The sequence below is a fragment of the Xiphophorus couchianus genome, chromosome 3 (genome assembly GCF_001444195.1).
Source record: "Xiphophorus couchianus chromosome 3, X_couchianus-1.0, whole genome shotgun sequence".
Taxonomy (NCBI): domain Eukaryota; kingdom Metazoa; phylum Chordata; class Actinopteri; order Cyprinodontiformes; family Poeciliidae; genus Xiphophorus; species Xiphophorus couchianus.
In genome coordinates this window covers 10752785-10772999 of record NC_040230.1, presented here as the reverse complement: position 1 = coordinate 10772999, position 20215 = coordinate 10752785, and the positions used below count along the sequence as shown (strand labels likewise).

Sequence of the window (20215 nt, the reverse complement as noted above, 5' to 3'; positions counted from 1 at the left end):
GACAAAAGTCTAAGCCAAGCAAAAATTATATATGAAAACGAGAGTGTGTGTTTGCTCTGTCTTCTCCAAACCCGTGTCATTTGCAGTAGACAGCTATTCACACAAAGGCAGATTCTGCTCCAGGTTTCTTTCTGTTAAAGAGCAGTTCTGCTTTCATGCATGATCAGTCAGAGCTACTGCTGAAAAATTAAAGACTTGATGCAATCAGATGGGTTTCCATAGTTTTTTGTACTAACTGGAATAATAAGCTAAAATGACTTGGCTACTTTAAAACAAGGATTGAAAATATACCAAAAGTGGTGTCTTGAGAAAATGGAGCTTTCGTTGAAAATTTCCTTGCTGACAAAATCAGTAGGAAATTAGTGACCTTCTAAAAAAAAATTAAATCCCCTGTTGTAATTTGAATGTGTGTAGTTATGTCTACATTTTATTTTTGTTTGTAAAGTGATGTGATGACGTTCATTGGTGCTCTGCAAATAAAATTAATTAAACTGAATTTATATTACACCCCTAAATATTTATGAAACCTCATCATACCATCCTCACTCATGATTTAATAAAGGCTTTTATTTGCACATATTCCTATTTCTTATTTGTTGAAGAAAATCTATAGAGTTAGGTTCCTTTCACTATGATAGCTATCAGTATCATTGTTGAACAAGGATATTTTTGTAGTTGCTAGACTGTATGACAGAACAATTTTCTTTTCTGGATAAAGTTTCTCTCTGTCTGTCTTATGAATCAGTTAAATCAAATGTTATCCACAGTAGTGGAAGCAGTGAAAAAGCAGCAGGGCTTGAAGCCTGTGGTCAATAAAAGCTAATATTGTTACACAGCTGTGGAAAAAGGCTACACAATACAGTGATGTTTAACACAAGGAACATTGAGTAAAATACATTTTGTGGTAGTTTATGACACCTGTACCTGCAAAAAAAGGCCCCACAATTAGTTTTTTTCATCTGCTTTATTAAGCCACCAAGCCCAGAGATCCATAGTAAAGCATGTTAGTGTATTGGTAAATACAGTATTGGAAATTCAAACCCAAAACAAATCTAAAATTGGTTGATCCTTCAAATTTGATAAAAAGAAGGCCAACAGTAATTTTTTGTTTTGTTTTACCAATACTTTAACAATATCAAGAAATACATATAAAACAAAATATGTTCCCACCACCGAACATTTATATAATGTAAGTTTTTCATCCCATGCAATTGCTCTTAATAAAAAAAATACTTATAGTGCAGCATTTTCTTTTAATCATAGTTTAAAAAAATATCCATAGAGATTCAGAAGCATTACTGTTAATGTTTGTGCAAAGGCAAAATATTTGAAGGGAAGATCTACGTCTCTGTAGCCTCATCAAGCCAACATAAAAGTTATTGGCAGCAGGAGGGTGAGCATCAGAGAAGCAACCAAACCAGGAGAAAACCCAGGAACACTAGAATAAAAAGAAAATAGATGATTAAAACATTTTAAAATATTTTACATTTCATATTTTGTCTGTCTATTAGATTATCCGCATTACAGTACTAATTGGATGTCAAGTATTTATTTTAGTATTGGGATAGTTGTGGTCATCTTACTTGTGTAAGATTTGTACTTTGTTATGGTGAAACTATATTTGACGCTAAACCTCACCCTTTTAAGAAACATGGGCCATTCTCCCACTTTGTAGCACGAGCTGTGATGTTCATTGGTTGCACTTGAGGACACGGTAGAGAGTTTCCATTAACCAGAGGAGTGACATCTACCAAAAGATAAAAAAAAATAGTAACAGTAAAAGAAAAGAAAAATTCTGTTTAATCACCTTGACAAGGTTTTTATTTTTAAACAATCCTGACTTTTCACACCCACTCAGCCCATCGGTCCTATCCCAAGATTTCTGGAGATCATACTCTACATATCAATCTCATCAGTGTAGAAGAAGGTGTTTGACATATAACTGTTTAGTCCACACAATGGATGAGTCAGCATTGTTTCAGTTACGGATCTCTAAGAAAATTCTTTAATAGAACTCAACATTATGAGTTCTTCCTACTAGGACTCATAATGTTGTTTATTTATTCCAAAGGAAGCTATATTTATTTAAATACAGTCACATTAAACAACAGTTTACTGAAGAAGCCTAATTTTATTTGAGCATTTTCTAATTTTCCGCAATGGTTTAAACATCTTCAATTTTCATTCAGTCTTGTTTTTGTTTGTCACATAAATAAAACCTCAAACACCCAGATGTTCTTAATAACAATAGCAGTGTTGTGTTTGCCCAAGTAATGCTGCTTTTTGCATCTACCCTTTTTATTAAATGAATATGTGACTTTTATGGGTCGTTAGTATGAAAGCAATATCATACATGCATTTAATTTACTCTGAGAAAAACATGCCTACTTACCTTCAAAGCTGAACATGAAGATGGCACTACCTCCCTTCAGAAACTCCCTGGTTTGCAGTTCTTCCAAAAATGCAAAATAGCTGTACCCAAATAAAATTCCACCATAGACTGACTCGTCATTTTCATAAAAAACTATGCTTCCGTTTTCACGAGGGTTGGCCCATGCACCGATACCTGTTTATATAAATCATTTTTAACACAAGGCAAAGAAGATATCACTTTATTAGAGATTTTCCTTACAGTAATTTCCAAGTTTTATAGTGCACCTACCATTAGAGAGCTTGTGACTTTCGTGTGTAACTTCACTCCATTGCTTTGACATTTGCATTTTCATGTTAGGGGTTTGGTCTAGCATTTGGAAGGTCACTTGTTTTTGTAGACAAGGCCATTTCAGCTGGTCATCATTGTCACCAGACAAGATTTCCACGTACATTCCAATGAATGCCTGGTAGAGTCCAATAACTATCCGGTAAGCGTAGCCCTCTTTGGAGTACTGCCGTGGACTGTATATTGCAGTTCCAAAGCTACTTGTGTTTAAAAGTCTCTCTAAGTCATCAATCTGCAGGGTCACATGTGGACACTCGGTCTCAGAGAGATTGATGTCATCAATGGAGAAGCCTCCTGTAGAGTTTCCTGCTCCTTTCCGAACCTCAAACACCACCTGAAAGTTTTTGGTGGCATTGAGAGAAACATGATGGAGCTTCCAGTGAGATGTTGGTGGACCTGGGAACAATGTTTTTAGGTCACCATGATATACTATTTAAGTACCTTGGTTGGTGCACATGTAGAAATGCATATTGTCAAAACAAAATAGAATATAAAGGCCTTTATTATTGTGAAAATATAAGATACTTAGAGAAATTGCTAAAAGCATCCGCAAGATTTCATCGGCGATATTACCTGTGATCTGTCCCATGAGGCGGAGAGTTCCTGTGGTGTCATGCTCATCCTGAAACTCTCTGATCCAGATAGGGTAGGGTTAGGGTTAGGGGTTAAGTTCATCAGACTCATTTCCACTGTGGAAATAGTAAAACTGCAGACATTGGACTTTACATTCCCTTTTAGTGCTCATGATTTTGGTCCCAAGCCAAGCTGAATCTCCCACTTGATCTGATGATGTGCTAGCATGGATGAAATATCCTGTTTCCTGACCTAGAATTATAAGGTTAAAAACAATTTGGTAATATCTTTCTTTCATATTCAGCTGAAACCAGATATTTATAAACATTGTCTAATCAGACACATTTTTTTCTCAATGAGTCATAGTGAGTCAGATCTTTCCTATTTGAACATTCTTTACTTCTAAGTGTCAGGTTAAAATTTGTCCTGAAGTTAACCTGCAAATGTATGCTGATGATACCATTGTTTACACATCGGACAAGAACAGTATTGAAGTCAGTGAAAAGCTTCAGAACAGCCTGCAGAGATTATCATCATAGCTAAATGATTCTTGCTTAACTCTCAATACAAAGAAAACAAAATGTATTTGCTTTTCAATCAAGAAAACGTCATTACAGTCCTTGAATATTCAGATCAATGGGGACCCTATTGAGGAAGTATCACAAGAAAAAATATTTAGGAATAATTCTGGATGCTCAGTTAAATTTTAGGAGCCTTGTTTTTCCTATGGAGCTACTGTCTGGTCTTAGACTACTCAAACTATACTCAAACCATTAGCAAGTCTCTATAATCGGGCTTTGAAGGTTTTATATCAAAAGCCAATCAGATTCCATCATTGTCACATTTTGGCTAAATTTGGCATTTTGGACTTTTCTGATTTTATAAATTATAATCTTTTAAAATTGATTTTTAAGTGTTTAAATGGATATGCACCTACACCAGTAAGCAATTGCATACCGAGACTGCAGTTCAATAGCAGATCTACTAGAGCAGCTTCAGATGGAAATTGTATGGTCCCCTTTCAAAGAACCACTTTTGCTCTAAGTGCTCTGTCCGTGAGAGCATCTGCAGTTTGGAACTCACTTCCAGTTGATTTAAAGTCTGTAACCAGTTTTAGTACGTTCAAGAAACAAACAAAACTCTGGTTATGTCAAAAAGAGAACTGTACCCATTTTTAATGTTTCATGTTTCACTGTTTGTTTGTAGATGTCACCAACATTATGCTGATTTTAAATACTTATCATTTTTACTTTTAGATGTACTTTTTAAAAAGCCCATCTAGGGTCAAGTGCTGTGAACTAGCTGTTGCTATTGCACTATGACGCAAACATGAGACTTCTGTTTTGTTCAGTTTGTCTATGCCGATGTGTGTCTGTCAATATCAAATAAACTCAAATAAAAAATAAATAAATAATTAGATACGTTTGTCTAAAATGTTAAAGTTAGTATGCAATGTCTAATTTGTGAATTTAAAATCACATATGTAGTGATGTCTAATTTTGCTTTATTTTATCAAGTAATCTTTCTCTCTCGTTGCTCCTGAATTCAGCAAATAGAAATAATTTTGGTATTCCCCACAGACCTAAACATTAAAAACAATATCTGATTTGATGTGTGGCAGTGAGAGAAAAAGAGACTATGTATCTTTTTTATGACATGTAAACAGAAATATGATTATAACTATATATCATTTCACATATTTACTCTAATTCAAATATAAATCAGATATACATGAACATGCAATTACATTTACTTTTGAGTAAATTTGAACTTTATTCTGTGTCTGATAATTATGCTATGTACAAACTATTTCATGTTTTATAATATAAAATGTAATGAATATGCTTACCATTTTCTCCGTTTCCAGCAGGCAGAGTGGTGTGGTCAGTGCTTGGACCGCTATTAACTTGTGTAACCACTTCCCACCCACTGCCACTCTGTGCACAGCTGTTCATTTGGCACATCATCCCATTAGAAAAGTCACAGAAAAACATAAAGGCAACTGTGGAATCTGTTAATAAAATATTTTGAATATTGAAATCTTTGTGTTGACCAAAGTTTCATTATTTCATTATTCATTATTCAAGTTAGCTAAAAGGATAGATACATGCTACACCTTATATCTAGATCAAATAATACTTTGGGTTAAACCTATCAGCAACTTCTTCCTTGAGTTCAGTGAGGATCAGGGGTGCAATGAAAAAATCTAATTGTCTTTATTATATATATATGTACGTGTATATATATATATATATATATATATAAGATCCATAAATACATCAGGGACAAAGCCTCAACAGACAATGTGCTCAGTGAATATCTCAGACAACAGGGAACGGAGGTTGAGGTGCCAGAGATACCATCATGGCAGGACAAGCCCCTACATGGGATGTACCACCAGCAAATAACCCAAGTGGCTGATATCAGTAAATCCTACCAATGGCTGGAAAAAGCTGGACTCAAGGACAGCACAGAGGCCCTCATCCTGGCTGCCCAGGAACAGGCCCTAAACACCAGAGCAATAGAGGCCCAGATCTACCACACCAGACAAGACCCAAGGTGTAGGTTGTGCAAGGAGGCCCCTGAGACAGTCCAGCACATAACAGCAGGGTGCAAGATACTGGCAGGGAAAGCGTACATGGAACGACATAACCAAGTTGCAGGCATAGTGTACAGAAACAACTGTGCAGAATATGGACTGGAAACCCCGAGATCAAAGTGGGAAACACCCCCAAAGGTGGCGGAGAACGCCAGAGCTAAGATCCTGTGGGACTTCCAGATCCAGACAGACAAAATGATAATGGCGAACCAACCAGACATTGTCGTAGTGGATAAACAACAGAGGAAAGCCGTTGTGATAGATGTAGCAATACCAAGCGACTGCAACATCAGGAAAAAGGAGCACGAGAAACTAGAGAAATCTAGAAAGGGCCTCAGGGAGGAACTGGAGAGGGCCTGGAAGGTGAAGACCACAGTGGTGCCTGTGGTCATCGGGGCCCTCGGGGCAGTCACCCCCAAACTGAACCAATGGCTACAACAGATCCCAGGAACAACATCAGACATCTCAGTCCAGAAATGTGCAGTCCTTGGCACAGCCAAGATACTGCGCAGAACCCTCAAGCTCCCAGGCCTCTGGTAGAGGACCCGAGCTCAGAGGATAAGAACCACCCGCGGTGGGTGAGAAGGGAATTTTTTTTTTTTTATATATATATATATAAAGCTTTAACGTGCCTTTTTGTTTTCAATTGTAACAGCCAAAAGTTTGAAATGCCACAGCCTCCCTATCTCTTTGGGACATTTTTGCACTCATTCACAAAAAATTGTGTGCACTTATCAATGGATACACACTTTAGCATATAAAGTGTAAGTCTTTAGGTTTTATGTGTCTATATAAGATAATCTACAATTCACTTTCCATTGTTTTCTTCATTTTCCACACTGTAGACATGTTTTATTGTTGTGCTTACCAGAAAAGCACATGTTCAAGGATTATTTACCTCTGATTTACTTAATTACATCAAATATTTATTTCCATATGTAAATGGAAGTCTGTAATTGGAGGATTCTGGCGTTCAATTACGTTAGCTTAATTCTACATTGACTGTGTTTAAATTCATGATCTTGCAAAATTTCATGCATCTGCATGTTTTTCCATTTCACAATTTTCTCTATTTAGAGTTAAATCGTGTTTTAATAGAAAATCCATAAAACTCTTTGTACTGTACAACAGTATACAGTACTGATGTGACATTGCAGTGCATGTTTCAATATTGCCAAAAAATGCTAAATTATTAATGTTGTGTCTTTGCTTAATATTTACTTGATCAAACAATGCAATATCATCTTATAACTGAATTCAATAGTATGTATTTTCCCAAAAGCTTAACTAATTTAGTTGTTCCAATTCAAAACAATTTACTTAAAATGCAATAAAAATTAACTTCATGAAAGTCCTGATAATTCCTGTAATACATTAGATATTTTACCTCTATCACAAGTTTGACATTATGTTGTATATATATGCACAAAGACGAGTTTAAAATAAATAAAATCAATTTATTTTAGTAATTTGAATAATCAGTATTGTAGGACTTACTGCATTTGTAGAGAAGTTTCAACTTTTGAGCATCTCGAGGACTCATATCCAGTCTTTGACCAATAACATTTTGGAATTTGGGGTCTTTGGTAATAATCGTAGAACCATTGCCATTGCTTAATGCATATTTGCCAGAGTGCATCACTGACAGGTAGTCATATGACACATTATGGGTGTCACTCAGATCACTGCCAAGCTTCTTCAAAAAAACTTCTTGCCCTAAGAACACAAAAATACTCAAATACTGAACACAAGATTTTTTTTATGGAAATAGACTTAAAAATAAATGTTGTTAATGACTGACTATTCATAATTAGATATTATATATTAGGAATGCAAAATACTGATGTATTTTGCATTCCTAATCCTGCTACAAATCTACAAAGTGGTTGAAAAATTTACTACACACTTTTTGTACAAAGTACACAATCAAACTTCCTCAAATTTGTTAAAGCTACATGTAGCACTGAGGACATAATATCATACAGAATAAGCTATGTTGACCTGACTTATTATTTTTATGTAATTATACTTCCAATCTAGCAATTACAAAATGTTTTACACCCTTATTTCATCAAACACCTTGTTGCAGCAAAATGGAACAAGTACACTGTAATAAAATGACTAAACCTGCTATGACGTTGTCAAAGTTTATCTGCACATAGTCGTCCCTGTCATGCCTGATTTCTTCATGGTAGAAGCCAAGAGCATGAAGAATCACATGTTCAACAATAGCAATGTGATCACAGCCTGCACCAATAGAGAGCTCCTGTCCGTCTTTGAATATTCGGCCAACATATGACCAGCACCTAGAACAGAAACATTACAGACTATTGTCAGAAACGGCAGCGTGAGTGCACATATTATCGCTTTACTCTATACTGGTCATAGCTAATAAGTGAATATACACTGTTTATTATTTCTCTGTCTATTTTTCATGTTTTTTTAATCATTGTGAATGTATTATTCCTGACACAAGACTACACACAAATGTCAATTTGAAAAGTATTTTCACATTTGAAAATAAAAGTTCTGATAAGTAGCATTTATTGAACTTTGCATAAATATGCAAGACATACATACCCAGCTAGGTTTTGGAACGAAAGGTAATACTCCTCAGTATCCCTTGGTTTAAAGTCAATGCATGACTTCACTCTGAACTGGTCAAAAGCTCTCAAGATGACTCCTTTAGCATTCAGGTCTTTTGTCAATAAAAAATAGCAGTGGAGAAGGAACAACAACAAAAGACAGTTACACTCTTTAAAAAGTAAAACAAAACAAAACAAAAACAAAACATTTCACTTTAGTCTGCATTATTTTCCTCAAGGTGTGATTACTACTTTTTCATGAATGTTCTGCTTTCAATAAATGTAATCCTTTCTTTCCTTACCAACTAACCAACACGCAGCCAAAGAGATGTAATATACATATGTATATTTTAAAGTCAGCCAATGAAATTACCGAGACTTTTGTCCAACACGTAGGGAACTGGGGATTTCCACAAACCGGATCCTCCTAAAATAGTACTTCTTGCATTCTCTGGCACCTGAAATAATAATCATACGAGAAGAATTCATGTGACAATTTTTGTAAAACAATGTTTAAAAAAATAAATAAATTCAAAGTTTGCCTGCAAAAATAAGAATCTTACCTCATGTATGTCATCAACTAACAAGTCTAAGATAAAACATAAAAGTTAATGATTATTTTAAAGTAAAAAAAATAGGAACTAAAAGGTAATAAATATCCATTGTACAATTTGATGTAAAAATAGTTTTTCTTTTAAAAGAAAATCAGTTTTACCATCTGTGGTGTTCTTGTTCTCAATGTCTGCAAAAAACACAAAATGACTCCTTTGGAGATCATATTATGTAAAGACCAAACAGTAGAATTTATAAAATAATATGAAAAACAAAACCAAGTACAACTTACCAACCATATCTGCTTCTTTCTACAAAAAAACCATGCATATAAGAATTAAAAAAAAAAAATCATATATAAAATCTCATAAGAAGCAGATAAAATATGTTTCCTTGTTTTTGGAAAAGTAGCTGTATTTTTCTAAATTAGACTATAAATCATAGCAAATGACAAGCAGTTCAATATATTTTTTAAAAGTTCACATTTTTTGCCTTAACCAGTTTGCTGTTGTGTTGTGAGTCATTCCTGGATTTTTTTAAAAAGTAAAAACGGGCCTTTTTTCTTCTTTAAATCAACAATAGTTTACAATGAATAAAATGCACATAGAGAAAGTTAAATTTTTATTACATGTTGTCTTAAGGAATGACAGAAAAATTCAGACAAGCTTAGAGTTGGTGAAAATGTAAAGTCAAAATAAATTTTTTTAGATGCAAAAAGGCTGCTTATAGTAAGCTTAAGGATGCAGACAAACATCCTGAATATGTGATACAATGTCATGAAAAACAGTATCTTGTAAAAAATAAATATACAACTGCATCATCTTATTTGAGGTTTGACACCCAATCCACTAATTTAACTAGATGTTGGATGTTTTGGTTGACTGTTATGGAAGATTCAACATTACATTTGTGTTTTTAAGATTTGCAGATAATTTGTCTAAAATATGTTAAAAGAAAATCCATGGCTTTCAGTTTATAACTCCTACTATTTTTTGTTCTATGTCTTTCTTTTTAAACTTAAAATAGATTACATTCAGTCAGTAACATATGGTAGCTCACATAAAAGCATAGATACTTACGACGCTCATGGCGAGGGTGGATGAAACCACCAAGCAGACAAGAAAAATGCTGTCTTGCATCTTCTTAGCTAGTCTTAGCATTGCAGAGACTGGTTAAAGAAATGCAGGCATGAAGACGTTGGGTAAACTCAAAAGCTCATCAACAAAATAATATCAAATCAAACCAAAAACAGACATAAGGACAAGGGCTGTACTGAGACTCAGACATTTATATACAAGGTAAGAAGATGGCTAAAGAGGAAGCGCTGGCAGTGAATCAAATCACAGCTGCTTGATATGAAATTCATTTTTTTTGTGAATAGGGGGAACCAATACAAAAGGGGAAACTTAATCTTGGGATATAGTAGAATTTAAATATCACATGTTCTGTAACACAACCTAGTCAGTAGAATAAATAAAGGACAAATACCAAACCAAAAACATAACAAAACTGAAAGATCAAGACCGTATAACGCTCAGGTATGTCTTTTGCAAACTAAGAACAGAAATCTGAGACCACAATTTGCACAACCTCAGCAAAGCTGAACAATCAAAGACTGGAAAAGTTTTTTGATCAAATGAGTCTTCAGTCAAACTAATCTGCATCAAGAATCTGAATTTGGCATAAAAATGAAAGGCAAGGTGGTGGTAACTTTTTAACTTAGTTAATGAGTAGAAGTAAAACATTGCCACCACATACTTTAGTATTACTGTTCATTCCTTTTTGACCAAAGTTTATCCCTCTTTCATTTGATACTTCCAGTAAATAATGTGAGGACGTGGGTTTTCTGTATATGTATTTTGGTCTCTTTGGTCCCTGTGTCTTTGTGTCTCGTTCCCCTGATTAAGCCTCAGTGTATTTAACCTCACCTGTGTCTCCTGCTCCTCACTGGATCCTTGTCATTGTTTGCCTCCTTGAGTTTGTATTTGTCTCGTTCACTTGTGGTTCCTGGCATTGTGTACAACTTTAAACTGCATTAAACTATTTCGCCACCTTATCCTGGGTCTCACAACCTAAATCTTCATCATCAACACACTCACTTCACGACAGATAATGCACTATTTCACAAAGCTCAAATCTTTGAAAACTGGTTTCTTGAATGTGACAATGAGTTTGTTTGCCAATCGTCTAATTTCAATGTAAAGGAGTAATGCCTTCTCTAAAGTTGTAGCATAAAGACTTTATGGCCTAGATGTTGTAAACCTAGTTAAAGGAAGGTTTGCCTAGGAAAATGGGAGATAAGCAACAAATATATGCACATATATAAAACTGGTTGGTACTGAGGACAAAGACATTTTTTACACTCAAAGCAAATGCCTAAATAAAGAAGTGTTTATCAAATGGAAAAAAAATAATTCCACTTTATTGTTACATTTTTCTATAATTATTTGTCATGTATTCTAACTTCCCTAGGATGTCTGTTTACTGAATTATATATCCTCTTTTGAATGATTTTAACCTTTAATTACTTCTCTAAATGTTTCCAGAAACAGAACTAACAGAACCTTGACATTAAAATAAATATACACGTATTGAATATAGATGTTGACGATTTTGTGAATCTGTAATAAATGTGTCAACAAATACCACGCATTTATTTAAACCTTTTTTTTTATTCAAATGTAGCACCAAGAACGATTGTAAAATATGCTACAGACGGACAATTTAATGCAATTATGACATCTAAATATTGTAAATTCATCATAATTAGCCTGTAATAACAAAATCAATGCACCAAAAGAAACTCTAGCTTCAAATAAGTATTGTCTAAACAATGTTCCAAAATAAAATCTAAATGCTTCAAAGAAAAATCCATCACAAAATGTTGATATTGCTGACAAATGAATTTCAGGATTACACTTTGAAAACAAACAAAACTGTTTTAAATTGTGACCCACATCTACTCAAAAATAATTGTTCATGATGCTTGCCTCTTTTACTCATTTTAAAAAAACAACATAAAGTACTTGGAAAAAACAGAGGGATTTTACTGATGGTGTCGATGTAAAATAGGAAACGTGAATGTGTGCATCACGGCACCAGAAGCATCGCAGCCAGAATGAAGATGAGGAATGGGTAGGGCACCACAGCCGCAGAGAATCCATGTGTACTAGAAAAGTAAATAAATTATATATTGTAGATTTTAAGTACTTTTCAATAGTCTTGGAAAAAAGACATATCTATGTATCACACCATTTACAGGAAAATTATGCAATAATGCCAACAATACGATTATAAATTATTGAGGTGAAAACGGGAACTTCCCATTGACACTAAGCAGTTTACTAAACAGGGTTAATTAAATATAAGTTAATATGCTATGCAATGTATTACTGTGATGTTTTGTTGCAAATAGTTTATCACTAATTTGCAACCGTCACTCACTGTGAGCATTGGTCTTCATCCAGGTTCGGGGGAGGATTTGTAATGTCCACTGGTCTTAATTGAGGACATGGAAGAACTGATGCAGTATTTAGCGGAGTGAGATCTAAGGAAGGACAGTCATTACAGAAAGAAAATGCAGTTTCAGTTAGTTGAAAATTTTCACCTTTACAGAACCTTTTCAACAAATCACCAGTTTCAATGCACTGGTATCTTGATGTCATTGTTGATGTTATCTTTTTTTATAGTAACTGGTATTTATCAATCAATAATGCCGTAATAAAGCTCTCAATATGCCTTGTATACCAAGTGTTGTGACTGGGTTTCCAAAAATAAATAATACAATACTATAAGCATTATAAGTTGGTATTCTTATAATAATAAAAAATACTGTAATGGTTTAAGAATGAATTTGACTTCAAGTGTAAAAGTGTACATCATATGCTACTTCCCTCCCATCCCCACCAATTTATTGGAAAATTGAGTGTTTTATTCAGACTTCCCCCCCCTTTTTTTATACAAATAGCTTTTCTGTTTTTTTGTCATGGTAACAAGAAACAGAAGTGTATTCCACAGTAGACAACAATCCTAATGAAGATAAAATGTGATCACAATGTCATGGCCAGTATTCATTTTATTCAGACCTCTACTTAAAATTAAAGCAATTTTTTTTCAACAAGTCCATTGTGTCCCTTTGATCCTTTAATGATCAGTTGTTTTTTTCAAACTGGAACCTTTTTGTTTTTACTGAAAGCAGGAACCCTGAAGCATAACCTAGTGAAGTCAAGATACCTGAAGCTTCAAGAGAGCACATATGTACAATCATAGCAATGACACCACAGTGCTATGAAATTCAGTGTTCTTTCACATTTATTTTTAACAAAGAAAAACTTAACTTGCCTTCAAAGTTAAACATGAAAATAGCACTTCCTCCCTTTATGACCTCTCTGGATTGCAGATCCTCCAAAGTTGCAAAATCCGGGTATCCATAAAGAACTCCACCATAGACTAACTCATCATTCTCATAAAAAAGACCAGTTCCAGTCTCACGAGGATTATCCCAGACAATAGTACCTGTATATATGAAGAAATGTATGATGAACATGGGATATGGATTGTGCGATTTTACTTGGAATATGTTATTTTGCCATGATTTTCCTATTTTTTCATAAACATACCGCTAGAGCTCGTGTGAGTCTGGAGAGAAACAACGCTCTGTTGTTTTGACATTTGCAGTTGCATGTTGGGGGTTTGATCCAGCAATGTGAAAGTCATTTCTCGTTGCAAGCAAGGCCACTTCAGCTGGCTATCATATTTACCAGACAAGAGCTGCACAAACATTCCAACATATGTCCTGTAATTCTGTACAACTGCTGCAACTCGATAAGCATAGCCTTCTTTGGAGTACCGTCGTGGGCTGTATATTGTGGTTCTTGAGGTACTTGTGCTTATTATTTTCTCAATTTCATCAATCTGAAGGGCCACGTGTGGACACTCAGTCTCAGAGAGGTTGATGTCATCAATTGAGAAGCCGCCTGTAGAGTTTCCCGCCCCTTTCTGAACCTCAAACACCACCTGGAAATCTTTGGTGGCATTAAGAGAAACATGATGGAGCTTCCAGTGACATGTTGGTGGAACTACAGGGGGACATTTTGAAAGTTTGTTGAATTATTTAAGCAGAACTGCATGAACAGGTGAAAATGCATGTTGTCATAACAAATGTAAACACTGAAAATTTTTGAAGTTAGTTTTTGTTAGTGTTCATACGCTACCACTGATTTTTTCCATGAGGCGAAGAGTTCCTTTGGAGTCCTGTTTATCAAACTCTCTAATCCAGATGTTCAGTTCATCAGCTTTATTTCCAGAATGATAATAGTAAAACTGCAGACACTGGATGTTACATCTCCTACTAGGATGCATGATCTTGGTCTCGAGCCGAGCCGACTGTCCCTCCTGACCTGATGCTGTGCTGACATGCATGAAAAATCCTAATTCTTCACCTAAAATGATACAAAAGAAGATACTAAATCTCGTCCAACTGAAGTTGACGTATACTGTATTGTGACTGAAGACATTTCAATTCTTCTGGGGTAAATAATATGTTCATCTTACAGCTTGAGAAAATTACAGCTTTGCAGTGGAACAAAGGGAACCAAAATAAAACACCTTTAATTGTTCAGAGTCAAAGATTTGTTGACATGATTGAGACATAAAAGTGTCCGTCACAATTCTGCTTGACCAAAAAAATAAATGAAATTATTAGTATAATCAGTTTGTGGGGTAAATTCTCCTGTGTCATCATTTCCACGAAGATGTATCATGTGTATGAATAGTTTTCATTTATTTTCTTAGAGTTAATTAGTAGGACTTACATGTGTCAGAAAAGAACATAAATCTGTTGGATTATTTACAAAATAATTAAACTTTCAGGTTTAAAATATATATATTTTTTAATAATAATGATGGTTATTCTGAAATAATTATTTAAATCTTTGTTTATGGAAATGAGAAAAACAATGAAAAATACATTATATCACATATGCTTAATTGTATTCAGCAATTTGTAACAAGAATATGGTATTTATGTTTGTGATGCAATCGGTGGGTTGCCAGTTTGATCCCCACTCTGCCTGTCTCTATTGTTGTGTTCTTGGGAAAGACACTTCACCCGCCTCACCTGCTGGTGGGGATCAGGGAGCCTGGTGGCAGCAATGACTGACAGCCTTGCCTCTGTCAGAGTGTCAGACCACTGGAGCTACAATTCAGTAGCTTCCCGCCATCAGCGTGTGAATGGGGGCATGACTGGGTGAATGACTGAAGCTTTTTTGGGTCCTCTAGACTTGAAAAAGACATATGCTAGTACATGCCACTTGTCATTTACCATTTAGATTTGAAAGCTTACCTTGATCTCCATTTCCATTTGCTAGACTGGTGTGGTCGGAGCTTGGACCCCCATTAGCTTTTGTAACCAATTCCCAGCCATTCCAACTGTTTAAGTAATGATTCATTTGGCATAAATCCTTATTAGAAAAGCCACAGTAAAACTTGAAGGTCACAGCTGAATCTGAGAAAGTAGAAATATGAATAAGAGATTTTTAATTGGCAACAGAATTGATGAATAAACGAGGACAGTTTGGTCGATATTGTCCTGTAAACATTACTGTATTATTATTCAGATAAAATATCAACAGCTTTTATGACATACAAACTATTTAAACTTTAGAAATTAAAAGAATAGAGAGATGATAAATCAACTTCAGTTGTTCAATTCTACTTTAGACTTTCATCTTCAATGAAATCACTTTAATTTGTCTAAAACAAAAATTACTTGTTGACTTTAAAAAAACAAATTCTTCCACAAATGTCTATTGCAAGCTAAACTATGCAAAAAATAAAAATATATCTTCTAAGTAACCAAATTGGGTTTGAACTTTGAAAAGTACAATTAAACCAGTTAAATTGAGATCTGTAGACAATGAGCCAGTTTGATTTCAATAATTTTAAAATGTTATCCCTGCAAATGACCAACAATCTTTAAGCACTTACTGCATGTGTAGAGAAGATTCAGCTCTTGAACATCACTGGAACTCATTTCCACTCTTTGACCAATCATATCTTGAAATGTTTGATTTATGGTAATAATTGTAGGGCCATTGCCATTGCTGAATGCATTTTTGTGGTAGTGCATCACTGACAGGTAGTCATATGGTCTTCCATGGGTGGTACTGTCTTGATTGCCAACCTTTCTAAAACTATGCTCCTTACCTGGATGACAATGAGAAAAACTCATCATTAGTACAAAATTGTTTTTAGAAAAGAAAATAAAGATAAATGCTTTAAATTTTAACTAGCTTGTTAATAATAATTAGACATATTCAACAATTTGTAGAAAAAAAATATGTATTTAATTACTGAACATATCAAAGCAGTTAAAAATAAATAAAATGCCAAACCTGCTATGATGTTGCTGTATTCAATCTGCACATGATTGTCTCTGTCATATCTTGATTGTTCATGGTAGAAGCCAAGAGCATGAAGGATCTCATGTTCAACAATTGCAACAAAATCACAGTTCTGTCCAATGGAAAGGTCCTGTCCATTGGAAAATATTCTACCAACATATGACCAACACCTACAAAGGAAAAGTGATTGTCAATGATTGTTGCATTAAAATTTCTGGTAACACTTTTAATATGAAGTTACTCTAGAAGTTGTCTTGAAAGTCTAATGCCAAGTTTGCATTATTTTGCAAATAATGATGCTTTACTGCAAAGTTGGCACTTTTAATGAACTTTTAAGGCAACTTTTAGAGTAAATCTGCATTTAAAGTGTCATTATTTACTAAATGACACTTCATGACAACAGTCATAGACATTCATAAAGACTCCTTCATGTTCATGACAGGTTTTATGTCATGTTTATGACAGTGCCACGTCAGTCTCATGCACACCCCGTCAAATAAAGTTTTACAAAATTTCCTCGATTCAAATGACCTATTTGTCAAAATATATTCAGTACAGATCATATCTTCACATAAAACTTTTCACAAAGTGAAAGAGTATGTGAGATGGTCTTTGTTGCATTGTACAATTAATACATATATGGACAAACTCTGCAACACAACAGTGTTGTTTACTTTATTTTTGAGTTTGTCTTTCTACTTCATCTTATCTTCAACCATAGATAAAATGATTATCTATAGATAAAATGATTATCTATGGCTGAAGTTCAACCATAGAAGATTGACCTTCCCACTGCCAAGTTAGCACAAATCTAATACAATGCAGGGGCCCTTTATGACAAATGAAAAAAATCCCTTATATAAAACCAGAATTTTAAAGTCCAAATTAAACTCTGCTCATCTTTAACGGCAGAGATATGGTTTTATAATATATGACGCTATACATTTATGAAATGTAATGAAAATTAATCATCATGTAATAATAAAGATAAACTCTAGCTAATGACGTTTGCAACCTCCCAAAACTGATAGTGTAGTTGGCATCATTACATTTCAAAAGAAGCATAATAAAATGCTGCCTATCTTTTGAAACATATCATACTGGTTTCAACGTAACTGATTTGAACCAGCATGGTATAATGTTTACCAGTGCAGCTTTCAGTCTGAGCTTACTGAAGGTTCATAAACTAAAACTGATCAATTTTATTCTTAGAGCAACATTTTTGTATGTTAGATTTCAGATTATATATAGTGACAGATTCATGTCTACATTGACATTGATAACTGTCATTTCTGCTACTTTATCACACACTTTCTGTTATCTATCCCTAATAAATGGTACGTTTCCTGGGACAAAGGTGGTGACGGTGGTAGAAGTTTAACTGGTTAAAACCCTCACTTTGTCTAACTGAGTTGTGTCCTTGTTCAAGACACCACCCACCTTGTCTGCTGGTGGTGGTCAGAGGACCCGGTAGCACAGATGTATAGCAGCTTCATCTCTTACCCCTGTACAGTTGTGGCTACAATGACTTACGACCATCAACTTGTGAATGTGTGCATGAATGACTAAATGTAGTGTAGTGTCATCTGAACTTGATAAAGTGCTATAACAACAGGCCATTTACCAATCCATTTGGGTAGATTTTTTATATTTATTTATTAAGCATAAATGTTATTGGAACGGGAAGTAGGATAAATAGCTAAGTACAATTTCCAAATTACTAGTGACATGTTGTCAGGAAGTAGCACAAATACAATTTACTGAAATTAATCTTGAGTCATGCGGTTATAAATAATTTAGTTTCCTGGTTGAAGTTTCATTTTTCAATTTAGGATAGGTTGCATTGGGAATGTATTTATTTGAAACTAAAAAAAAGTAGGAAGCAAAAAGGAAATTGTATACATACCCATCTAATTTTTGAATGTTAAGGTAATACACCTCGGAATCTCTGGGTTTGAAGTCAATGCATGACTTGACCCTGAACTGGTCGAACGCTCTCAGGATGACTCCTCTAGCTTTCAAGTCTTCCATTTTACATGAAAATAAAGGAAAAGATCATTTTATTTCAGATAATACATTATGTAATGATTCTAAGAATAACTTTCTAAAGCCATTAATTTGAATATTCTGCAATTAGTTTGTTTTCCCTTTGCAATAACTGTGAGGCAACAAAGTTTTATTGATACTGATCAGTAAAGTCTAAAATTATTTCATGATCCCTTAATTGCCTATACAATTCTACACCTACAATAAGACAATCCTAAGAATTTGAATACACTAATAGTCACAAATATTCTGGTAGGAGTGAAACAATATATTTACCAAGGCCTTTGTCCAAAACATAGGGGACTGGAGAAGTCCACAGTTTGTTCCCAGGAAGAATGCTACTCTTTTGAGCATTTGAAGGCTGAGATATCAGTGCATAAGACAAAAACATTTAAAACCCCAAAATGCATTCAATTACACCTCACTGGACTGCCTGCAAAAATACTGAGCTTACCTCCCGGATATCATCAAGTGTTAAATCTGAGAGAAACCATAGAAGTTAATTACTATACAAAGATGATTTAAAATGTATTGTTAGTAGTAGGGTGACTTGAAAATCTCACCAGAGTTGATTTACCAGAACAAAAACAGTTTACCTTCTGTGATGTTATTTTCGCCAACATCTAAAACAAAAAGATTTCCTGTTTTGAGTTGCCAATAATTGAAGACATCACTTGAAATAATTGAGTTTTGTTATTTAACATGAAAAAAAATGCATGGGAGAACTTACCCACTATTTCTACATCCACCTGAATTCAAACATAAAAAATAATAATAAATAAATAAAAACTAAAAAATATAAAAATAGATGCTACATTCTATAGGACAGCAGCACAATAAACAAGATACTTACCTCTGGGATGGAGTGTGCTGATGAAACAGCCAAGTTTACCATAAGAAGAATGTAGCTTTTTATCCTCATGATATGTCTGTATAGAACCTAAATATTGAAACGTTTTAATCAAGGTATTCCTCAAAGCCAGACAGTCCAGTCAGCTGGGTTACTGTGCCTCTCTCTTATTTGTGTGGACCTTTAATAGCTTCAGCTGCCTTATATAAAACAGCTTAATTTCCGACATACAAACTTAATGATTGATAGAGAAGCCCAAAGGATTTCCTGGATAATGTTTTATGGATCATATTTGTATAGATAAAAAAAAAAAAATCACCACATACTTTCATTTACATTTTGTTCAGCCAACAGAACTAATTTTAATAAATAAAAATAACATTTTGAGAAAAAAAAAAACCCTCCCAAAAAACTGCAAATTTATTTTCTATTTAGATTTTGAAGTTTGTACCCAGATTAGTTAAGAACTCATTGTTTTATGGTGATTCCTTATAAAATGGCAATCTTAATATATGCAGAATTTAGCATTGAAGATACCGGTTTGCTGTAAGTTAAAGATCATGGCATACTGCATCTACTAACGCAAATCAGAAAATACACCAGTAGGTGTGTCACTGGACTGTTTTTGTTTTTCTTTTTGTGAAATGCCTTGAGAGGACATGTGTTGTGAATTGACATAATACAAGTTGAGTTGAATACTAAAACTTTAGAAGCTGCAAATGATTTCACGTTTGGAGGCAAAGAATTAAGACTTAGATTTAATTGAGAATGAATATTTTTGCATTTCGTCACCTTCCTAAAACTGGCCTGAGTCATTTTCTCCGAAAAGTGATTTTGGAAAAAAAACCCAAAAAACAAAAAAAAACTATTAGGGAGGTGACGATTTAT

General features: G+C 34.3%; 2 protein-coding genes across 2 annotated transcripts; both read right to left on the bottom strand.

The window, feature by feature from the left end:
• Window positions 1-950: 950 nt before the first annotated feature.
• LOC114142354 (meprin A subunit beta-like) lies at window positions 951-10335 on the bottom strand. Its single transcript, XM_028013594.1, is given in 14 exon segments — window positions 951-1438; window positions 1639-1747; window positions 2393-2566; window positions 2663-3115; window positions 3293-3544; window positions 5142-5303; window positions 7389-7607; window positions 8019-8197; window positions 8472-8589; window positions 8850-8934; window positions 9040-9065; window positions 9192-9218; window positions 9321-9339; window positions 10108-10335. Coding segments are annotated over 14 exon segments (1983 nt in total). The 5' UTR covers window positions 10189-10335; the 3' UTR covers window positions 951-1359.
• A 1258-nt stretch (window positions 10336-11593) lies between these two features.
• LOC114139666 (meprin A subunit beta-like) lies at window positions 11594-19509 on the bottom strand. Its single transcript, XM_028009712.1, has 14 exons — window positions 19331-19509; window positions 19208-19226; window positions 19074-19100; window positions 18932-18957; window positions 18754-18838; window positions 18338-18455; window positions 16423-16601; window positions 16016-16234; window positions 15372-15533; window positions 14242-14469; window positions 13648-14106; window positions 13370-13543; window positions 12473-12575; window positions 11594-12197 (listed from the first exon to the last, which is right to left on the bottom strand). The coding sequence occupies exons 1-14, from the start codon at window positions 19397-19399 to the stop codon at window positions 12119-12121; spliced, it is 1947 nt and encodes a 648-aa protein (XP_027865513.1). The 5' UTR covers window positions 19400-19509; the 3' UTR covers window positions 11594-12118.
• Window positions 19510-20215: the final 706 nt, after the last annotated feature.